General features: G+C 44.1%; 1 protein-coding gene across 1 annotated transcript in view; it reads left to right on the top strand.

Moving 5' to 3' along the window:
• Window positions 1-14,458, top strand: part of LOC144681152 (dynein axonemal heavy chain 8-like) — a 1,929,890-nt gene that overhangs the window by 1,407,283 nt on the left and 508,149 nt on the right. Inside the window, exon 58 of the mRNA XM_078542879.1 lies at window positions 11,503-11,625. Coding sequence (XP_078399005.1) covers window positions 11,503-11,625 — 123 coding nt within the window. The remainder of the gene's footprint in view (window positions 1-11,502; window positions 11,626-14,458) is intronic.

Genomic DNA, 14,458 nt, shown 5'->3' with positions numbered 1-14,458 from the left:
GCTAGTCCAGCTTAGTTTCTGGTCAATGATAACCCCCAGGATGTTGATAGTGGGGGAATTCAGAGATGGTAATGCCATTGAATGTCAAGGGGAGATGGTAAGATTCTCTCTTGTTGGAGATGGCCATTGCCTGGCACTTGTGTGGTGCAAACATTACTTGCCACTTGTCATCCCAAGCCTGGATATTATCTAGGTCATGCTGTATTTGGGTAGTATCTGAGGAGTTGTGAATGGTGCTGAATATTGTGAAAACATCAGTGAACCACTTCTGACCTTATGATGGAAGAAATGTAATTGATAAACCAGCTGAAGATGGTTGGGCCAAGGACACTACCTGAGGAACTCTAGCAGTGAAGTCCTGGATCTGAGATGCCTGACCTCCAATGGCCACAACCATCTTCCTTTATGATAGGTATGACCCCAACCAGCAGAGAGTTTTCCCCCTGATTCCCATTGACTCCAGTTTTGCTAGGGCTCCTCGATGCCACACTCGGTCAAATGCAGCCTTGATGACAAGGGCAGTCACTCACCTCACCTCTGGAGTTCAGCTCTTGTGTCCATGTTTGAACCAAGGCTGTAATGAGGTCAGGAACTGAGTGGCCCTGGCGGAACCCAAACTGAGTATCAGTGAGCAGGTTATTGCTAAGCAAGTGCCACTTGATAGAATTGTTGATGACCCCATCCATCACTTTACTGATGATCAAGAGTAGATTGATGGTACGGTAATTGGCCAGTTGAATTTGTCCTGCTTTTTATGTACAGTACATACCTGGGCAATTTTCCACATTGCTGGATAGATGCCAGTGTTGTAACTGTACTTGGCTAGGGGCACGGCAAGTTCTGGAGCACAAGTCTTCAGCACTATTGCCGGAATATTATCAGGGCTCATAGCCTTTGCAAATTCCAGTGCCTTGAGCCGTTTCTTGATTTCACGTGGAGTGAATCAAATTGGCTGAAGACTGGCATCTGTGACGCTGGTGACCTGCGGGGGAGCCCATGATGAATCATCCACTTGGCACTTCTGGCTGAAGCTAGTTCCAATTACTTCAGCCTTATCTTTTGCACTGCTATGCTGGGCTCCCCCATCATTGAGGATGGAGATATTTGTGGAGCCTCCTCCTCCAGTGAGTTGTTTAATTGCCCGCCACCCTTCACGACTAGATGCAGCAGGAATGCAAAGCTTAGATCTGATCCATAGGCTGTGGAATCACTTAGCTCTGTCTCTCACTTTTGCTTATGCTGTTTGGCGTGCAAATAGTTGTGTGCTGTCGATGTTGATACCTCATTTTTGGGTATGCCTGGTGCTGCACCTGACATGCCCTCCTGCACTCTTCATTGAACCACTGTGGATCCCCTGACTTGGTAGTGTGGGAGGCATGCCAGGCCATGAGGTTATAGATTGTGGTTGCTTCGGATGGCCCACAGAGCCTCATGGATGTCCAGTTTTGAGTTCCTAGATCTGTTTGAAATCTATCCCATTTAGCATGGAGGTAGTGTCACACAACACGATTGAGGTATCCTCTATATGATCTAGGACAAAGCAGCCCATTTAATTGGCACGCCTTCCACAAACATTCATTCCCTTCACCGCAGACGAACAGTGGCAGCAGTGTGTACCATCTACAAGATGCACTGTAGGAATTCAATAAGGTTCCTTAGACAGCACCTTCCAAACCCACAACCACTACCATCTAGAAGGACAAGGGCAACAGATACAGGGAAACACCACCACCTGGAAGTTCCCCTCCTAGTCAATCACCATCCTGACTTGGAAATATATCGCCATTCCTTCACTGTCGCTGTGTCAGAACCCTGGAACTCTCTTACTAATAGCACTGTGAGTCTACCTACACCACATGGACTGCAGTGGTTGAAGAAGGCAGCTCACTACCACCTTCTCAAGGGCAGTTAGAGATGGGACATTAATGCCGTCCTAGCCAGTGATACCCACACTCTGTAAATAAATTTTAAAAAGCTCTGTATCCTCCAACGTAGAAGTGGATCTCATCTGATTCGGTTTTGTTTCTGGTTCTGAAACCATTTGGTTATTTGCACCCTGAGATGGAAAGATCAGTGTGGATGCAATTGTACCAGCATCTCCTATCAGCTGGTTTCAATTTTGATGCTATCTGACGATTCACTGAGAGATGAAGAGTCATGGGCGCGCTCAGATCCAGCTGGTCCATTTTCTCTTCAGGCTGAGGAAGCTTACCTTCATTTATTTGGAAAGGAGCTGGATTATCTGCCTCAGGAAAGAGTTGAAAATTCTGCACAGGAGACCCAGTCGAAGTCATCAGGGCTATTGAATGGTTTGAGGGTCTCCAACTTGGTATACTCAATGATTGCCTATTTATTAACATTTTCTGCTGCTTTGAGGCTGAGGGCAATACAGGCGAGTCAGCTCAGGAGAGAAAATTCCTGATTGCGAATCATCTGTCACGTCTCCCATATTTGCTTGTTTCCTTATTGGAGTGATTCTAGAAGCATGCCAAAAACTTAATCTGATTCCTACCAGGCCATATAATGGTGTGCCTGTTGACCAGAACCAGGGGTTGGCTAGCCACAGTTCTCAATCAGACAAGACTGTCACACTTGCTCCTGTGGCTAATTTAGAATTAATAATGTACCCATTGACGCATATGTCAGCATTCCAGAATGTATATCTGGGATCTTTAACCTTGCCGAGGAAGCATTATTTCTCTTCATCTTGCTGTGATTCTTATATTTCATTGGTAGCTTTTTGTGCGAAGATTTACTGGTGATCCTGTATTTTTAGAGGTTTTTGATCTGCACATTTTCTCAAAATGTCCCTGCCTTTTACAGTAGAAGCATTCTGCCATGCTTTCAGGCTTTCTGGCACCACAGCACTTGCGTTGTTTAGCGCCATCTTGAGTTTAATTGCATGCTGTCTTTTTTGCCCTGGAGTGTCTTTCGCATTTCGTTGTTTAATGATTTGTACCATCATTGGGTGTGTTCAGATCCATGGTTTTCTTCCCCTCTTCATATGGATCTATTTTGCTCTAGGACCTTAGACTTTCTGACAATCTGTATCACCTTCTCGAAGTTAAGTCTACTTTGGATTGAAGCAGAAAGGATATTGTCAGTTACCCTAACTACTATGCAGTCTCGATTCATCTCAGACTTAAGATCACCATGTTCATAGCCTTTAGCAAACCAGTACAAGTCATTGATGAAAGTGTCCACAAGTTCTCCAGGCTTTTGGACCCTTCTATTTAACTTTGCTCTTGCCAAAATGTTGTTACTCCAAAGGCTAAAGTAACTATCATACTGCAGTCTCCGAATGTTATGGTGTCAACACTAGACCTGGGCTGTGGTGTGTTTCAAGTCGTGCACTTAAAAATGAACTGTCTCCCAGTGATACCTGGTTTCCATGCCTTGTTTAGAAGCTCTTTAAAGTCTTCTTTAAAGTTTGCTCACCCTTCCTTTATCATAGCTAGGTTCTTTAATCCTGCTTTTTGATTGGGATTTTCAACCATCCTCCACGTGCTATGGTGGAGTTCTTCAGGAACTGTACAATTGATTTCTTCCCAACTCTCAGCCTCCATGTCTGGCATGGAGCTTTTCTGTTGCTTTCCAACTGTTAGTGAACTCTTCAGTTTTGGCGTATTTTTTTCAGGTCAAACTGCAGACATTTTGTTTTTATTTGTGGAGGTTTCAGGGCCCATTGTCTGCTACCATCATGTTCTATGTTGTTGTTGTCTAAAGTAGAAGTTTAGAGACATGGAGTTTGGACAGTAACTATTTATTGTAGAGCATAACTGTGTACAGATATTCAAGACAGTAAGTTTCTTCAGCCCAAGCCATGCACTATCTCCATTCACACACTTTCCAGACCACCCCTCTACATCATCATGTGGGTGGTACTGTTTCCCCAGTCCCATATTAACCCTATCAGCCCTGAACACCATAATACTACATCTGCCACCCTTCCACACAGGTCCTTCCCACTTATAGCCCTGCCTCTGTCCCACCCTTCCCCGCTGGTCATTACCCTCAGTCCTGCCTCTGCCCCACCCTTCCCCACTGGTTGTTACCCCCAACCCTGCCTCCGTCCCACCCTTCCCCGCTAGTCTTTACCCCCAATCCTGCCTCCGCCCCACCTTGCCCCACTGGCCGTTACCCCCAGCCCTGCCTCCGTCCCACCCTTCCCCACTGGTCCATCCACCCACTGCAGTCCTGCCTCCATCCCACCCTTCCCCACAGTTCCTGCTCCTGTGCCCAGCCTTGGCACAACTTGTGCTCCTGGCACCCATGAGCGGTCCCCGGTGAAGGCGAAGGTGAAAGCAGCAGCTGCAGACCTCAAAGTCGTGAGGGAAGTGAAGCTCACCAGGTGCATGCCACTTATATACAATTATAAAACTTAACATTCTAGTTTCTCACTCACAGGGAACTTAATCTGGGTGGTGAACTTAATGCCAGTGAGGCGGTTTTCTAATGAGCATGCATGGGACGCTGATGAATGCAAATGAGGTTCCCAAAATTATTCTTCAGGAAGATTGACATGCTTTTAACCTGCCTTGAAAGGCAGGAGGACAAAATTCCAATAGTTTATCCTGCATTGGAAACAGATATTTTTGTCTTCTGCCAAATTAAGTTCCCCCACCCGCCACAATTCCCGCTGCTGGCAAGACCAGAAGTTTCGTAGAACATAGTACCATAGAAAATCTACAGCACAGAATGGGGCCATTCAGCCCATTGCATCTGTGCCAGCCAATAAAGAAAAAATAAAAAACTAGCTGCCCATTCTAATCCCACTTTCCAGCACCTGGTCCGTAGCCTTGCAGCTTACAGCACTTTACATGCAGATCCAGGTACCTTTTTAAATGAGTTGAGGGTTTGTGCCAACCAGGCAGTGAATTCCAAGCATGCGCCACCCTCTGGGTGAAGAACGTTTTCCTCATGTCCCCTCTAATCCCTCTACCAATCACCTTAAATCTGTGCCCTTTGATAATTGACCCCTCAGCTAGGGGAAACAGGGCATCCCTGTCTACTCTATCTAGGCCCCTCATAATTTCGTATACCTCAATTAGGTCACTCCTCATTTCCAAGGAAAACAACCCCAGCCTATCCTCATAGCTGCAATTTTCAAGGCCTGGCAACATTCTTGTAAATCTCCTCTGTACACTCTCCAGAGAAACTACGTCCTTCCTGTAATGGGTGACCAGACCTGTACACAAAATCCCAGCTATGGCCTAACCAGCATTTTATATAGTTCCATTATTACATCCCTGCTTTTGTATTCCATTCCTCATCCAATAAAAGAAAGCATTCCATATGCATTCCTAACCACCTTATCCACCTGTGTTTCCACCTTCAGGGACCTATGGACATGAACTCCAAGCTCTGTCACTTCCTCTACCCCTCCCAATATCACCCCATTTATTGTGTATTTCCTAGCTTTACTTGCTCTCCTCAATGCAGTAGCTCACACTTCTCTAGATGTAATTCCAACTGTCACTTTTCCACCCACTCAAGAAGCCAGGAAGATGATTGTGGTTGTTGGAGGTCAGTCATCTCAGCTCCAGAACATCACTGCAGGAGTTTCTCAGGGTAGTGTCCTTGGTCCAGCCATCTTCAGCTGCTTCATCAATGACCTTCCTTCCATCATAAGGCCAGAAGTGGGGATGTTCGCTGATGATTGCACAATGTTCAGCACCATTCACGACTCCTCAGAAACTGAAGAAGTCCATTTCCGAATGTAGCAAGACCTGGACAATATCCAGGCTTGGACTGACAAGTAGCAAGTAACATTCGTGCCAAAGAAGTTCCAGGCAATGACCATCTCCAACAAGGGAGAAGCTAACCATCACTCCATGACATTGAATGGCATTACCATCACTGAATCCCCCACCATCAACATCCTGGGGGTTACCATTGACCAGAAACTGAATCGGACTATCCACATAAATATAGTGGCTACAAGAGCAGGTCAGAGGCTAGGAATCCTGCAATTAGTAACTTGCCTCCTGACTCCCCAAAGCCTGTCCAGCATCTACAAGGTACAAGTCCGGAGTGTGATCCACTTGCCTGGATGAGTGCAGCTCCAACCACACTCAAGAAGCTTGACACCATCCAGGACAAAGCAGCCCGCTTGATTAGCTCCACATCCACAAACATTCACTCCCTCCACCACTGACGTACAGTGGCAGCAGTGTGTACTATGTACAAAATGCACTGCAGAAACTCTCCAAGGCTCCTTTGACAGCACCTTCCAAACCCACGACCACTACTATCTAGAAGGACAAGTACAGCAGATACACTGAAATACCACCACCTGGAAGTTCCCCTCCAAGCCACTCACCATCCTGACTTGGAAATATATCGCCATTCTTTCACTGTCACTGGGTCAAAATCCTGGAACTCCCTTCCTAACAGCATTGTGGATGTACCTACACCACACGGACTGCAGTGGTCCAAGAAGGCAGCTCACCACCATCTTCTCAAGGGCAATTTGGGATGGGCAATAAATGCTAGCCTAGCCAGCAATGCCTACATTCCATAAATGAATCAAATTTCCCAATCATGCCAGCCACATTTAAGTCCAAATCATTAATATATAGAACAAACAGCAAGGGACACAATACTGATATTGTTCTGAATAAACCTAAAAGGATAAATAACCTTAATTTTAATTTCATGTCTTGAGGTATCTGCCGGGATCTGATAGTTACAACTTCCTGTCATAAATAGTAAAAAATTGCACGTAAACATTTTTTTGTAGGTCTCACATTGACATTTGAGCACTTTACTAAACACGTGCATTTTGTGTTGCCTGCACCAATGTGCATTATCTTGATTTTTTCCATTTTAAAATTATCTGTTGTTTCTTAGTTGAGCTGCATTATCTGTCTAGATCAATTTCATTTCTCGTTCTCTCCTATTAAAATGGTATTTAGAGTTTATTCTAGAAATGACAAAGTATACAGAAATTATGGGAGCTAAGTTTTCTTCAAGTTCACCTGTTCATAAGTCAAGTGCAATGCATCCAAAATATACTTCACCTGTCCTGAAATGGACTTGTATATGGACTTGCAGTTTCACATCATGTGAATTGGCCTCATGTTTCCCCAATATTGGACTTCCACCTTGGTACTCTGTAAATGGAGGTGAAAACCTAGTCATTGTTGCAACCTCAGAGGCTATAGCAGTGGTAATGGTTGCTGGCTTTTGAGCCTTTTGGTTGTTGCCAATCTCTCATCCTCATGGCCCTTGGGAATTAAAATACTTATCTTTTGTCTGGCTTCCCAAAGGTATTTAGCCCCTGCTCAGATTGTCTGATCTGAACAGGGTTGAACATGTGTAAGAAATTAGGGTCTTGAATAAACAGGTATTTTCTGCATAATATAGAACTTTTATAGGATTTGCTGAGCAACTTTGATTCTCTCCCTGGAAAGAGGATTTCTAAACACTTTGACCTCTAAACATAGTTCAGGCTGCCATGTTGACATTCCTCAGCTGTTAGGATGGCGTCTTGTACACCCCCTTATCTATGCAAGTGTTTAGAAAAGACCAGAGTATGACCCTCAACATAATGTAAACTAAAAAGCTGACCTCGAGTAGGTTGACCCGAAAGGGTAAAGGAAACCACCCTGACGTTTTGAGTACTTGGCCTGTTTCCATTGGACAGAATAGTTTGAATAAGTGGTTGACACTGGCTAAGCTATCAGCCCCTCAAAAAAGGGTATATTTGGGGTGGTCCTTGTGAGGTACTGTTGAAGTGCTGGCGAGGTGGCAGTGCTTGTTGGGCAGCTGCCTTCATCGGATGGTGGAGGAGGAGGAATATTGAGAGATTGAGGGAAGTGTTTCCTTAACTAGAGAGCAGAATGCTGTTATCACAAGCTGTTATGGGTTGCACACACTTTCTGTCTAATTAGTTAATATATCTAAACTGTTGTTTCTTATGGGAGAATTTCCTTCCCATCGGGGGGCTGAGCGGGCGCGGGTGGGTGCACTGCCGATCGTCGCCTGCGATCAGCTGCGCGCCGCCATTTTATGTGGGAGGGCCAATAAAGAACCACCCAGTGTAACGCGCACCCAGAAGCCCTGTGCGCTCCCTGTGCGGATTGGGGGGGACAGGCAAAGTCGGGGCCTGCGCTCTTTCGCGTATACGCGCAAAAGAGTGCAGAAATCTCCCTGAGGCACAGAGCTGCCTCAAGGAGATTAGTTTGAATTTGAAAAATTTAAATAAAGAAAAACAAAAATTTAAGACATGTCCCCTCATGTGACAGTATCACATGAGCTGGGACATGTCTATGAATTTTAATAAAAATTTTTATTAAATTTTAAAAAACTTCATGAAACCTCATTCCGCCCGTGGGTGAGTTTTCATGATAAATGCGAAGGCCGCCTGAGCTCTTCGCCTGCCTGCCAACCTTAAGTTGGATGGGCAGCTATGTTAATTAGTTTAACTGATATTTAAATGGCCTTTGACAGTTCGGCAAGCACGCAGCGGACTCTGGCTTGTGCCCGCCAAACTGAAGATTTGAATGATGCGCAGAGTGACATTGGGACGCACGCCCGATGTTATTGAGCATCATTTTACGCATTGGCGAGCTGGGTCTACCCCCCACATGCCGACCCAAAGATTCTGGCCTTAATAAACTTTCTTAAATCATCTTAAACTATCTTAAAATAAAATTTATTCACGGGATGTGGGCTTCGCTGGCTGGGCCAGCATTTATTGCCCATCCCTAATTGCCCTTGAGAAGTTGGTGGTGAGCTGCCTTCTTGAACCGCTGTAATTCATGTGGTGTAGGTATCCACAGCGCTGTTAGGAAGGGAGTTCCAGGATTTTGACCCAGTGACAGTGAAGGAATGGCAATATATTTCCAAGTCAGGATGCTGAGTGACTTGGACGGGAACTTCCAGGTGGTGGTGTTCCCATCTATCTGCTGCCCTTGTCCTTCTAGGTGGTAGTGGTCATGGGTTTGGAAGGTGCTGTCGAAGGAACCTTGGTGAATTCCTGCAGGGCATCTTGCAGATGCTACTGTACATTGGTAGTGGAGGGAGTGAATGTTTGTGGATGTGGAGAGCCAATCAAGCAGGCTGCTTTGTTCTGGACGGTGTCAAACTTCTTGAGTGTTGTGGGAGCTGCACTCATCCAGGCAAGTGGATCACACTCCTGACGTGTGCCTTGTAGGTGGTGTACAGACTTTGGGGAGTCAGGAGGTGAGTTACTCATCACATGATTCCTAGCCTCTGACCTGCTCTTGTAATCACAGCATTTATATGGCTAGTCCAGGTCAATTTCTGGTCAATGGTAACCCCCAGGATATTGATAGTGGGGGATTCAGTGATGGTAATGCCATTGAACGTCAAGTGATGATGGTTAGAATCTCTCTTGTTGGAGATGGTCATTGCCTGATACTTGTGTGGTACGAATGTTACTGGCCACTTGTCAGCCCAAGCCTGGATATTGTCCAGATCTTGCTGCATTTGGACATGGACTGCTTCAGTTCTGAGGAGTCCCAAATGGTGCTGAGCATTGTGCAATCATCAGCAAACATCCCCACTTCTGACCTTATGATGGAAGGAAGGCCATTGATGAAGCAGCTGAAGATGGTTGGGCCGAGGACACTACCTTGAGGAGCTCCTGCAGTGACGTCCTGGAGCTGAGATGACTGACCTCCAACAACCACAACCATCTTCCTTTGTGCTAGATATGACTCCAACCAGAGAAGTGTCTTCCCCCTGATTCCCATTGACTTCAGTTTTACTAGGGCTTCTTGATGCCGCGCTCTGTCAAATGCGGCCTTGATGTTGAGGCAGTCACACACACCTCACCTCGGGAGTTCAGCTCTTTTGTCCATGTTGGAACCAAGGCTGTAATGAGGTCAGGAGCTGAGTGGGCCTGGCAGAACCCAAATTGGGCGTCAATGAGCAGGTTATTGCTAAGCAATGCTGCTTGTTAGCACTGTTGATGACCCCTTCCATTACTTTTCTGATGATGGAGAGCAGACTGATGGGACGGTAATTGGTCGGTTTGGATTTGCTTTTTGTGCACAGGACATACCTGGGCGATTTTCCACATTTCCAGGTAGATGCCAGTGTTATAGCTGTACTGGAACAGCTTAGCTCGGGGCGCACAAGTCTTCAGTACTATTTCCAAAATTTGACTCGTCGACTGCCTATTTAGGTATCTGTGGGCCCAAACCCAGAAATCTTACATGAGACATACTACCCTGCTCCTTCTGGGTGCTTATCCAAATATTCACCCATCTGACTTTCAGAGAGGGAAATAAGGAAAGAGATATTATTAGGCTCTTCCAGATCATTAAATAGGGCTTTGATATTTGGTCCATCTCCAAGCACTTCATCTGGCCCAAAAATTCCAGAAATTCCAAGTACAACAAGGTTTGTAATTAAAACCGAAAATACTGTAAATACTCACAGATCTGGCAGCATCTCTGGAGAAAGGAACAGAATTAACATTTCAGGTCTATGGCCTTATATCAGAATCCACCAGCATTCCTGTTTTGATTTCACATTTCCAGCATCTGCAGTGTGTTGCTTTTACAAAAAAGCATGGGATCCATCATCACAGGCCTCTGCCTGTTTGTTCCTTGTTTTGCATTGCCAAAGTCCTCCGTAATGAATAGCAATGGGAAATCAGTTAATTGTTTTTTATCACTCATGAATTTGTATCCCCAAGATGAAAATGCTGTGATAGGCAACAGTAGGTTCCAATGCAAGGTTAAGCTAATGGCATCTGTTACAGACAGGGTAAGGAAAACTATGGGAATCCTTGTTCCCTTCCCTACTTTCTGTAATCAGCTTTTGAGAGGAAGATATGTGTGTATGTATTTTAACACCTGGCTGTGTGGAGGATTTGAACAACCAGCAGCAAGCTTTTCATGGGTTTAAATAAAGAGGATTGTTTATTCACACGCTCACCCCAGAATCTAAAGCTATGACACTCACTCACACAGTCACGCACACAAACAAAATAAAGTACAGTTAAAAAAAAAGTGCATTTTTACAGATTGCACAATGAGTAAAGTTCATATTTTAAAAGTTATGAACATGTTGATACCATTACTGGGCAAGACATCAACCCTCATTTTTCGTTGTGTATGAGGGGGAAGTGAAGGTGTAGTGGTATTGTCATTGAACTAGTAACCCAGAGACCTGCTTTAATGCCCTGGGGACCGGGGTTCAAAGCCTCCCATGGCTTTTGGAATTTTAATTCAATAAAAATCTAAAATTAAAAGTCTAATGATGACAGTGAAACAATTGTCAATTGTTGTGAAAGCCCATTTGTTTCACTAATGTCCTTTCAGGGAGGAAATCTGCTGGCCTACCTGTGACTTCAGACCCACAGCAATGCAGTTGACTCTTAAATGCCCTCTGAACAAGGGCAATTAGGGATGGGCAACAAATGCTGGCCTAGCCAGCGATGCCCATATCCCATAAATGAATAAAAAAAATGTTTACGCTACTTTCTTTGTGATATTCTAACGGTTGTAACTGAATGTGTTCCAGGTTCCAAGCTTTGAAGTCCTGACTGAAAAATTGCAGTTTTATCAGGCACAACATAATGAAGGTGTCCGATTCGGTTTTCTTGATCTTGTCTTCTTCACGGATGCGATGACACACATTGTCAAAGTGAGATTTTCAAATTTGAACTATGTGTAGATACTAAAAAACTTTTCTTGAAGGAATATTGGATCAGGAAAGAAATAAAATAAAGTTTCATAAATATTTACAGTTCAGTATCTTCTGTAGGCATTCCCAGTCTCATTCAGATCTATTTATCCTTTCATTCACGCTGATTTTAAGAACATAAGGAATAAGAGCAGGAGTAGACCATTTGACCCTTTGGATACAATCTTCCAATCCTCCTTAGAAACAGAGCTTGTGCCAGAGGCTTGGAGAATTGTGAATGTCGCACATTTGCAACCTTGGAACTCTCTGCCTCAGAAGGCCTGAGAGGTGGGGTCATTGAATATTTGTAAGGTGGATGTAGATAAATTCTTGTTAGGCAAGGAAATCAAAAGTTATTGGGAGTAGATGGGAAGTGGAATTTGAAACATAACAAGGTCAGCCATGATCTTAATGAATGATGGAGCAGGCTTGAGGGTCTGAATGGCCTACTTCTGCTCCTACTTTGTATGTTCGTATGTACATTTAACCCTTGGTGGTGAAAAATCATTTGGAAGTGGCTATCAGACAAAATTAGCAGTCACTTAGATAAGTGTAGATTAATTAGGGGAAGCCAACACGGATTCCCTGAAGGTAAATCTTGTTTAACCAACTTGATTGAGTTTCTTGATATGGTGACAGAGAGGTTGCTGTTGATGTGGTGTATATGAGCATCCAAAAGCTGTTTGATATGGCGCCACATAATATAGTTGAGAACAAAGTTTAAGTCCATGGGTTAACGAGACAGTGGTAGCCTGGATACAAAGTTGGCTGAGTGACAGGAAACAGAAAATAGTGTGTATTTGGATTAGAGGAGGATATGCAGTGGGGCTCCTCAGGGGTTAGCAATAGGGCTACTGCTTTCCTTGATAGAAACATAGAAAATAGGAGCAGGAGTAGGCCATTCGGCCCTTCGAGCCTGCTCCACCATTCATTATGATCATGGCTGATCATCCAACTCAATAGCCTGCTCCCACTTTCTCCCCATATCCTTTGATCCCTTTCGCCCCCAAGAGCTATATCTAACTCCTTCTTGAAAACATACAATGTTTTTGCCTCAACTACTTTTTGTGGTAGCGAATTCCACAGGCTCACCACTCTCTGGGTGAAGAAATTTCTCCTCATCTCAGTCATAAATGGTCTACCCCGTATCCTCAGACTGTGACCCCTGGTTCTGGACTCCCCCACCATCGGGAACATCCTTCCTGCATCTACCCTGTCTAGTCCTGTTAGAATTTTATAGGTTTCTATGAGATCCCCCATCATTCTTCTGAACTCCAGCGAATATAATCCTAACCAACTCAATCTCTCCTTATATCAGTCCTGCCATCTCAGGAATCAGTCTGGTAAACCTTCGATCTATATTAATCTATCGTTGATTTATTGATCTATATTAATAACCTATACTTGGTTGTGCAGGGCAATTTCAAAATTTGTGTATAACTCAAAACTTGGAGGATAGTGATGGATTTCAATTGGACATGGAATGGACAGAATGTGGCAGCCGAAATTTAATGTAGAGGAATGTGAAGTTGGTAGGAAGAATTTTGATAGGAAGAATGAGGAAAAACATAAAATAATGCAATTCTTCCCAAACATTTTTCTGCTGTGAACAATTTTAACATTTCACACTTGATGTGACCCCAGAGTGAAAGTTTGTGGGGAGAGGGTTGGTGGTGTTGGGTGGTTCAAACAGCAGGATACAGGCACAGAAACTCTTCTATTGTTGCCGTGGGTCTCAGATGTGGCAGTCTTGGGTCTGGGCTTACAACGCTCGAAGCAAGACTAATTGTTTGTTTTAGTTTTTCCAGGTATTTCTGTTTTTGTTCTAGATTTCCAGCATCCGCTGTATTTTGCTTTTATCTATAATGGTAAATTTTACCTTTTTTATTGAACATTATACTAACTATGCACAATGCAGACTCAGCACGAGGCTCTATGTAGAACTATCTCTCTCCTGTTTTCATGTGATCTTAGGTCACGAATGATGTAGACTATATATTTATTTATTTAACATTAACCCTCTAAACTACAGAAACAACTAAGACACCTACCATTTTACAGGCTCGATTGGTGTTAGCGATCGAGCATTAGAGCCCATTTGGTTAGGCTACACCAACAGGCAAGAAGAATCATGCACATTTAAAGGGGCCTCGCAGCCGATGCCAGACTGTCAAATCTGTGTTGCTGTTCCACAACTGCCATTGCTGCCTCAGAGCTCACAAACCTAAGTGCCCACCCCTCAACCTCACTAGGATATGTGATCCACAGTTTGAGAACCCATTAAACAAAGGATTCAATTTTAAAGGCAATGCAGGAACAGAAAGACCTCAGGGTATATATGCACAAATCATTGAAGATGGCAGGCTAGGATGAGAAAATAGTGAATAAAGCATATGGGATCCTGGGCTTTATAAATAGAGGCATTGGGTACAAAAGGAAGTTTTGATGAATCTTAATGTAACTTTGGTTTGACTCCAACTGAAGTATTCTGTCCAAGTCTTGTCACCACACTTTCGAAAGCAAGTGAAGGCATTGGAGAGGATGCAGAAAAGATTTCAAAGAATGGTTGTGAGAAGGAGGGACTTCAGTTACAAGAATAGAAATCTGGGATGGTTCTCCTTAGGCAAGAGAAGGTTGAGAGGCGATTTTATAGAGGTGTTCAGGATCATGAGAAGTCTGGACAGAGTAGATGGGGAGAAATTGTTCCCACAGGTGCAAGGATTGAGAACCAGAGCTGAATGAATTAAAGTGATTGGCAAAGAACCAGGGCTGACTTGAGGAAAAAAATATTTCA

This window comes from Cetorhinus maximus, chromosome 5 (genome assembly GCF_964194155.1).
Source record: "Cetorhinus maximus chromosome 5, sCetMax3.hap1.1, whole genome shotgun sequence".
Classification (NCBI taxonomy): domain Eukaryota; kingdom Metazoa; phylum Chordata; class Chondrichthyes; order Lamniformes; family Cetorhinidae; genus Cetorhinus; species Cetorhinus maximus.
This window is presented reverse-complemented; position numbering and strand designations above follow the sequence as displayed.